Below are 9,623 nucleotides of genomic sequence, written 5' to 3' on the forward strand. Positions count from 1 at the left end.
ACGGATTAAACTGCTGGAAACGTGATTTGTTAAGAGCGACCATTTGCGACCAATGTAAAGTACAATAACAAACAGCGTACAGCAAAATCCTGATAAGTTACCAAATGGGACATTGCCTATATACAGTGTCTGATCACACTCCAGTTAGCACTGCGTTTCCTAAGGGGTTATGAGAGGGACCGTCCCAACACTCACCTCTCTCTGGGATGTGGTTATTTCTGAACACTTTCAAAGCAGCTACCGGTTCTCTTTCGTCTCCTCCTTCATCGTCACCGTTTTCTTCCTCAGAGTAAGAAACCTCGATCTGTTGCGTGGCGTCCATACGCAGCCCTGCCTGCCGGGGTCGAGGAGCGATAGTTACCAGTTACACTATGGGTGCAAGACAAGGGACTCTCTAGTTAGCCTAATAGCTTGGTAAGCTAAGGGCCATGCCAGCTTTGGTAAAAATCCGACTCCTGCAGAAACTATGCGGACTAGAAAAGTCATGGAAACATGCAACAAGGTTACATTTAAGACATCGTTCATTTGTAAAATGGTCTACGATCGTTCTTTGTTTTTTTTTTATTAATAAGATGTAGTCACATACTTTATCAAGCAGCTGTAGTGGAAGCAAACTTCCGGAACGGCCGGAAAGTAAACGCCACTCTCTATTGGCCGCTTTGGTCACTGCCCTCACACCATCTTAAAATTGATTGGTCCTTTCTGCAAGTCATTCAACACATCACGTTTTAATTGGACGATGGTAGAACATGGTGTTCCATTGCTAAAATTTTCCCCGCGCACTGACCAGTATGGGCTCTCAATGGTTCTTTCATTTCGTCCGGAAATGACGCTATTTTTTCGCGGCCAAAAACTTAGAGAAAATAAATAAATAAATAAATAAATAAATAAAATAAGTAAATGTGTTTTTTTATATATATATATAAAACACACACACACACACACACACACACACACACACACACACACACACACACAGCGCTGGAAAAAATAAGAGACCAACAATTGATGGGTATATGTTTGACCATTATTCTATAAACTAATGGCAACATTTATTCCAAATTCCAGATAAAAATATTGTATTTTAGAGCTTTTTTTTTTTTTTTTTCATGAAAATGACTAATGTTCAAAATAACAAAACAGTTACTGAAATTTCAGACCACAAATAATGCAAAGAAAACAAGCTCATATTCATTTATAAACAATACAGTACAAATATTTCAGTACAATATTTACAATACAGTACAATATTTGGTAGAACAATCCTGATTTTTAATCAGCTTTAATGCGTCTTGGCTTGCTTTCCACCAGTCTTTCACAATGCTGCTGGGCAACTTTACGTCACTCCTGGCACAGAAATTCCAGGAGCTCAGCTTTGTCTGTTGGCTTGTGACCATCCATATCCTCTTGATCACATTCCAGAGGTTTTCAGTGGGGTTCAGGTCTGGAGATTGGGCTGGCCATGATAGGGTCTTGATCTGGTGGTCCCTCATCCACACTTTGATTGACCTGGTTGTGTGACATGGAGCATTGTCCTGTTGAAAAAAAAAAATCATCAGTGTTGGGGAACATCAGAGCAAGGTCAGCAGAAGGAAGCAAGTTTTCTTCCAGCACAGTTTTGTAAGTGGCTTGATTCATGCGTCTTTCACAAAGACAAATCTGCCTGATTCCAGCCTTGCTGAAACACCCCCAGATCATCTCCAATCCTGCACGAAATTTCACAATAGGAGCGAGACACTCTGGCTTGTAGGCCTCTCCAGGTCTCCATCTAACCATTACACAACCAGGTGCTGGACAAAGATGAAAATTGCACACATCAGAGAAGATGACCTTACTCCAGTCCTCTACGGTCTAATCCTTATGGTACTTAGCAATCTTCAGTCTGGTTCTTCTTTGCTTCTCACTGAGGAAGGGCTTTTTTTCTAGCTTTGCACGACTTCAGCCCCGCCTCCAGAAGCCTGTTTCGAACTGCCCTCGGTGTTGCATGACCCCAGCTGCTGCATGACGTTCTTTTTGTAGGTCGCTTGACATCATCTTATGCTTGTTAAGTGACATTCGAATGAGGTGGCGATCATCACGGTCGGTAGAGAGTTGTTTTCGTCCCATGTGTTTGCTGCTTGACCTTGTTCTTATGAACCATAGTTTTTGAAATTTTCAAGATAGAAGCAACCTGATAGTCACTGTATCCCTCTGCCAGTAAAGCTACAACTGAACCCTTCTTTTCCTCATTAAGAACCTTTCTTCTCAACTCTTTTGGCTCGGTCTGTAGCTGTATTTTGACTACACTTATTTTTTGGGTAGTCCTAGCACTGCTTTTCCCATCCAGCTGGTTCTATAACTAGAGAATAGTAATGACAGCAGCAGTGGTTTTTATACTGTTGCATCTCATTAAGTAGAATGATGTGTGTCTGTGAAGGAATCCAACAAACACTTGAATGGAATGGCTGCTGTACATGTGGAGATGCTGATTTAAGAAAAAATTGGAGTGGTCTCTTATTTTTTTCTGGAGCTGTATATATATATATATATATATATCAACATACAGGAATAATGGCATTTTGATTAACACACACACACACACACACATAATCAAAATGCTTATTCCTGTATGTCAATTCTACAGCATATAAATATATTTTAGATGGTTATATTCTTTCATCTTTGCAACAGTCTGCGGAAGGCCATTTCCTGTTCCAGCATGTGTTCCTGTGCACAGAACAAGGTCCTGTGTGGATGAATTCCAGTGATCTGCGCAGAGCTCAGTCCCACTGTACAGATGAATCTGGACGATTGTGAGCCAGACCTTCTCGTCCAACATCAGTGCCTGACCTCACAAATGCTCTTTTGACTGAACAGGCACAAATTCCAGGCACACTGCAAAATCTTGTGGAAAGCCTTCACAAAAAAGTGGACGTTGTTACAGACACAAAGATGGGGCCAGAGCCTTATTAATGCCTACAGTTCTGGAACTGTGTAGAATTAGAGTTTAAAACCTCAGCAATAAAATGAGTTGTGCAGGTGAAGTGTAGAGCATGTTGTATACGTTCCTTAAGGTAAATAAATAATGGAATATTAGCAATGATGAGTGACAGGTAGGAAGGCATGGGCTGGAGTTCATGTGGTGAGGAATGGCAGCAGAAAATGAGAAGGTTAGGTGACCACTGAGGCAGTAAGGCTTGAGGAGGACTTATGGACCCAGATCTTCCAGAACTTTATGCTATCCAGCTGGCAGGAGAATAAACTGTCAGTTGCTCATGTAAAGTGCTATATAACTACTGTGCCTTAGCTCGCATGGCAGGATCACCAATGATGTCGGAAGCTTTCCTTGGTAGGGCCACATTGGTTAGTACACAGACAACAGAGATCTAATACAGTAGAAATTATTGGTTTGTCCCACCCCATGCAACCTTACATTAACTTGTGTCCAAGTGTGTGGAAACTATTCCTTCCAATTGTTACCAGAAATTGGACAAACTTTACCCAACAGTAGCCTACACCAGTAAGGAATATAGTTGTCTGAAGACAAGGTTCCTGAGCTTCTCATCACAGGATGATTATATTTAGAGTGTGGTTCCATCACACTATTATTTCATCATTGGTGTAAATTGTATATTGTTGCTTATACTGCTTTTTCATAAGTTTCCATTTTCTCATTAGAAATCAATTGTAGATTCACCTGCTGTGGAATCCTGGAATGTAAAATTTTTAAATGTTGCCGTGTATTGATTTTAAATGTAGAGATAATGAGAACACCATCAAACAATCAAGAAACAGTCAAATTAAACAAAGTTTCAAGTTTATTTTACTCTTTTTTTTCCAGAGGCTCAAAAAACTTTCCAATAGGAAACTGAAGTAGGTATAAAACGCAAGGGACACTTCATGATGCAAAAAAACCCAAACAAGTAAAAACAGCTTTAAAAAAAACAACAACAAAAAAAACAACCTTCGGGCTCAGATACAGGACACTTCCTAGATCCTAAAGGTCGTACTGACATTCTTTTCCAACCTTCCGAAACCAACGTTTTCGTACTTTGCGTCTTTTCACACAATCTACGGTACTGCTGCTGTCTGCACCTTCCCCCTACAGACGTTGGTTGGCGTCGAGTTGGGAAGGCTGAACAGCTGCTCTGTGGACCCCATCATTCCTTCTGGCCTCTCTTCCTCAGTCTCTTCATAATAATCCTTCACATCTGTAAACCATTCGACTGAATACTGTAATCCTCAGTGACGGAGGGCATGAGGAATTTGCATCATTCTGCCAAAGCTGTCCCATTGTAGTGCAATGCTCACATTTAGGAGAAAAACAAACACTTTTACATTATTTTCCATTTGAATATGCTCTGTGGGTAGGTGTGTTTCACATTTTCTTGCAGTGCTTCGAAACAAAGCAAGCAAAGACAAAAAAACGAAAGGGGAAAAGAAGAATAAATAATGGCTTTTAACACTCATGTCCGCACGGGATCTTCATCTCCCTCTCTGTCTCAGTGGACAAATATTGGCATGATTGATGTCATCCAGATGTGCTTCTATGCCTTTAGGGCTGGGATATTACCCGCTGGCTTTCATGACAAAGGTGGAGACCAGTTTGGGACAAATTTACAGCATGAACCATAAGAATGGTTTCTGGTTTAGAACCAAGTGCAATCTGTACAGGAAAGCCAGGCATGTAAACTAGCCTTCCCACAGTGAACAGGGAAGAAGTGAGGACATCAGTGATAAAGAGAGATTAAAATGGAAAAGACTTATGAACACTGATCCCTACTAGTGTTGAGGGTGAGATTTTTCCATTTCGGGTTGAACATCCATTGAAGATTCCTCTGGTCGTTTTGGCCCCATTTATCTACTGCTAACTTCTACGTTGTTTCAGACACTTACGGCTGCATCCGTATGTGCTTAGCTACATTTTCCTCCTTAAAAGCTTTCCGGATGCTGCTCCCCCCCCGCCCCCCGCCCTCGCTCTCGCTCAACCTCCTTCTTCTTAGGCGTCCTCCTCCGCCTCCCCCTCCTCGAACTCTCCCTCCTCCTCGGCCGTGGCGTCCTGGTACTGCTGGTACTCGGACACCAGGTCGTTCATGTTGCTCTCAGCCTCGGTGAACTCCATCTCGTCCATCCCCTCACCCGTGTACCAGTGCAGGAAGGCCTTGCGGCGGAACATGGCCGTGAACTGCTCGGAGATGCGCTTGAACAGCTCCTGGATGGCCGTGCTGTTGCCAATGAACGTGACTGCCATCTTGAGGCCGCGGGGCGGGATGTCGCACACGGCCGTCTTGACGTTGTTGGGGATCCACTCCACGAAGTAGCTGCTGTTCTTGTTCTGGACGTTGAGCATCTGCTCGTCCACCTCCTTCATGGACATGCGGCCGCGGAAGACGGCAGCCACGGTGAGGTAGCGGCCGTGTCGCGGGTCGCATGCCGCCATCATGTTTTTGGCGTCGAACACTTGCTGCGTGAGCTCTGGCACGGTGAGGGCGCGGTACTGCTGGCTCCCCCTGCTGGTGAGGGGGGCGAAGCCCGGCATGAAGAAGTGCAGGCGGGGGAAGGGCACCATGTTGACGGCCAGTTTGCGCAGGTCGGCGTTGAGCTGGCCGGGGAAGCGAAGGCACGTGGTCACGCCGCTCATGGTGGCCGAGACCAGGTGGTTGAGGTCCCCGTAGGTGGGCGTGGTCAGCTTGAGCGTGCGGAAGCAGATGTCGTAGAGCGCCTCGTTGTCGATGCAGTAGGTCTCGTCCGTGTTCTCCACCAGCTGGTGCACGGACAGCGTGGCGTTGTAGGGCTCCACCACCGTGTCGGACACCTTGGGCGAGGGCACCACGCTGAAGGTGTTCATGATGCGGTCGGGGTACTCCTCGCGGATCTTGCTGATGAGCAGGGTGCCCATGCCCGAGCCTGTGCCTCCGCCCAGCGAGTGGGTGAGCTGGAAACCCTGCAGGCAATCGCAGCTCTCTGACTCCTTACGCACCACATCCAGCACAGAGTCCACAAGCTCCGCCCCCTCTGTGTAGTGACCCTTCGCCCAGTTGTTACCAGCACCGCTCTGACCTGCGACGAGTCACCAAGACACAATAAGACTGTCCATTCAGTAAACCTTGAACAGTCTAATTATAATATTTAATTATTAAATGTTACCAATAAAAACTAGAACTGGTTGATAGACCAACAGAGAGAAAAGGTTAAAGGTTATAAAAGCATTAGTACAAGAGTACTCAAAGAATCTTGATTTCTTAGAATGAAATGCAAATGTTACAAGAACAATGTAGTCAAGCTGTAACCAGGTCTGCTGCCTTCTCCCACAGCAACTCACCAAACACAAAGTTGTCAGGTCTGAAGATCTGACCGAAGGGCCCAGAGCGAACAGAGTCCATGGTGCCAGGCTCCAGATCCACCAGGATAGCTCTGGGCACATATTTACCTCCTCCAAGAGAGAAAGAGAGATATAGAGATAGAGAGATAGAGAGATAGAGACACAAATACAGCTCAATACAGAAGAGAAAAACAGAATGCAATCCAAAAAGAAAGGATCTTGTTGTGATCTCTCCCAATTATATGAAGCATTTTAATTGGCTGAACTGAAATGTCAGAATGTTATAAATGCAGCATGTAATACAAATATCTATTTATAACCATTTATAACATGAATCATATGCATGTTATTATCTTACAATGTCAAAATCTTGGTGAACTTAACTAAGGTAGAGGTTAACCCTTTTTCCCGCATGCATGTAGCACAGGCGTGCGCGTGTGTATGCATGCATGTGTGCGTGTGCGTTTGGGTGTACAAGCTCTAGAGTGGTACCTGTAGCCTCATTATAGTAGACACTGATTCTGTCAAGCTGCAGGTCACTGTCTCCATGGTAGGTGCCAGTTGGGTCAATGCCATGCTCATCGCTGATCACCTCCCAGAACTGTAAACCAACAATACAATTTAATAATATTAATCTCTCTCATCTACAGTAGAAAATGACTTTTTAAAAGGGGAGGATCGTTAGTCATGCAGTAGTTTTATAGAGGGTACAAAAGCACGTATCCAACCATTGTCCTTCTGCGTGCACGCCCTCGTCTCTGTGCGCCTGACAATGCAGCATCAATCGGTTTGGAGATGATATGTATAAAGTAGCAGATGAAATGTACACTAGAGATTATGACTATTGCCAGGTCTGGGTGAGTAGCATGGATTACCATGCATTTTAATTCAACCACTGGATCTGTATACAAGGAACTTATTGTCTTATTTCCATAAATGAGTAAATAAATAAAATAAACATAGAATCACCTTGAGCTGAGTGGTAGTGAAAGTAGAAAGAAAATGAAACAGAGAAGGAAAGAACGAGGGGGTGGATTGGGGCAGTAGTAAGGCAGGTAGATCTGGAGGCATATAGAGGGCAGAAACGTGCTGGGAGAATGAGCAGAGGCAGGAAATGCTAATCAGCACAGCCAAGTCATCCATGGCTGCAAATCCCTCCTCATCCCACCCAACCGTCAAGCCAACACAGACTTCTGCCTCGTCATCACGCGTCAGACATTATAATCTCACGTTAGGAAGAATGACGGTTATTCTGTCATCTTAAAATATTCTGTCGTTTCTGAGCCAGTGCAACGGCTGGGTAAGACTGCGTGGCAAAACAGTCAAGAATAAACCGTGATTTACTCATCTGTGATTCGACCCAAGTCGGGTTTGTGCCACAGGCTGGCACGCAGCAGCTGGGAGACCCATTACTGGTTGCCCCACCCCTAACTGAGCTCAAGACAATGATTAGGCAGTTACGGTATGACCAGTCAGTCAGCGCGATGCACTGGTGCCTTTACCCAAAGGCTAACGGTACTCAAGACCAACACATCAGTTGGCATTTAAGGAAACAATCGAATGGGTTTCTAATGGGTTTTTTTCAAAAATGAGAATCTCCATTCATGAACCCATGCAACCAAACCCATATCCATACGCCTAACCCGGTAATTAAAGTGCCCGTTATCGCCGTTTTAGTGTTAAGATATAAAGGGCCAACAGCAATTCAGAGCGCCTCTTACACGAAATGTCATTAGCACAGATTATTATTTGATAAAATAATCATATTTATAGTCTTATTTTAGAGTATAGGGGAAAAAGAACAAGCACAATTCGTCAATTAAAAAGAAAATTCAACGACAAATGACGTGATTAAATCATGTGTCGGGGTGAAGACGTCGTCCGTGTCGGATCATTGTTTAAATTCTCCATGAGCAAAGGAGTTTTCTTTGTCAGTGGTCTTCTGGCCCCACCCTTCCTACTCTCCGATCGGCTCGTTCATCTAAAGCGCTACACCGACCAAAGCGATATTCACACAAAAGACTGGAAACGTCGCCTTAGAAAACAAACAAGCATCACCGTGTAGATTGTTGTTGAAGAAATATATTTATTTTTGGTCAGAAACATAAGGCGATTGTAAATTTTGCGCAAGGAAAAATCCACGCGACAGCTGTTTAAAGGGCTTGTGACAGCGAGCCGGGTGACAATTAGCTTCCATAGTGTTGAGTTGCGCTGTGTGAGGCTGTGCAGTGCAACCGGCAGACACGCCACGCCCGGAGTAGGAGATGGGTGGGAAAAGCGAAAATTAATGCACGATATAGGCAATCCATTTTGTCGGCTGATGTGGACATGCAAAAAATAAAAATTAAAAAAAAATTACATCTTCTATATCAACAACAAATTACTATCCTATTTCACACATGAGGATAATGCATTTGTATTATGCATTATGCAAAATGTGATTATCAGAGATTTTACTTTGAGAAAAGGGATATAATCCCTGCAATCCCAAAGCACACGAGTCAGACAGATAGTGTTAAGAAAAAAGTTTTAGACTGTCCTACATGTTGATATCATGCATTAGGTCAGTGGGGATTTAAAGGATTGTTCAGTGCCCAGACAGTGGCTCGTAAGGCATCGCAGTCACACTGATTTATGTTTGAACAAAATTTGCATTTGAATTAAAATATCATGGAAACAAGATGTCATAACAATGTAGCAGTTTCTTAATATTGTTTTACAAACATGAAAACTAAATAATGATTCTCATGTAGGAGGCTGCCAGGCCACTCCTTTAATCTGGGGTTCTCATTGTTGAGGCTTCGTCTCATATCCAGTGAAAACTGCGGCTCTCCTACTTTCCAAAAGATTGGGAGCACGTTTCTTTTTAAAGGAAAGAAGACAAAGCCTCCTCTTACCTTGGCACCAATCTGGTTGCCGCACTGGCCGGCCTGGATGTGTACGATCTCCCTCATGGTTTAAAGCTCGAGTGCCGCTGTCTCCGCTTCCCAGACGTCACGCGTGTCTCCGCTGTGCCGACGATGCGCGGACAAAGGCTTTATATCTCTGGGCTGACTCCAGAACGAGGCTCGGGTCGTAGCAGGCGGGGGCGTGCCAACGCCCAGCTGTTGAGCCAGTTGATTGGTGCGGATGAGGCGGTGTGGGCGGAGCGTTGGTCGGATCACACTGCAGTAGGGGAGCAGATAGTAGATAAGTTGATGGTAGAAGTTCTTTAAAAACAAATCACGTTTTTATAAGTATTTTATAGATCTTTTTCAACGATTGACATTTAAAGTTAAACTTTAGTTCATGCAAGTTACTCTACTAATTGATGAAAAGACGT

The 9,623-nt window shown here is 44.0% G+C and overlaps 2 protein-coding genes across 2 annotated transcripts in view; both read right to left on the reverse strand.

Moving 5' to 3' along the window:
* mdc1 (mediator of DNA damage checkpoint 1) overlaps positions 1-633 on the reverse strand; it is a 9,136-nt gene extending 8,503 nt beyond the window's left edge. Inside the window, exons 1-2 of the mRNA XM_035530721.1 lie at positions 587-633; positions 196-334 (exon numbers count right to left, since the gene is read on the reverse strand). Of these exons, the coding sequence (XP_035386614.1) occupies positions 196-322 (127 nt within the window). The 5' untranslated portion in view covers positions 323-334; positions 587-633. The remainder of the gene's footprint in view (positions 1-195; positions 335-586) is intronic.
* Positions 634-3,779: 3,146 nt separating this feature from the next.
* On the reverse strand, positions 3,780-9,328 carry tubb5 (tubulin, beta 5). The gene is made up of 4 exons (XM_026995732.2): positions 9,199-9,328; positions 6,794-6,902; positions 6,302-6,412; positions 3,780-6,039 (listed from the first exon to the last, which is right to left on the reverse strand). The coding sequence occupies exons 1-4, from the start codon at positions 9,253-9,255 to the stop codon at positions 4,979-4,981; spliced, it is 1,338 nt and encodes a 445-aa protein (XP_026851533.2). The 5' UTR covers positions 9,256-9,328; the 3' UTR covers positions 3,780-4,978.
* Positions 9,329-9,623: the final 295 nt, after the last annotated feature.

This window comes from Electrophorus electricus, chromosome 10, assembly GCF_013358815.1.
Source record: "Electrophorus electricus isolate fEleEle1 chromosome 10, fEleEle1.pri, whole genome shotgun sequence".
NCBI classification, from domain to species: Eukaryota; Metazoa; Chordata; class Actinopteri; order Gymnotiformes; family Gymnotidae; genus Electrophorus; species Electrophorus electricus.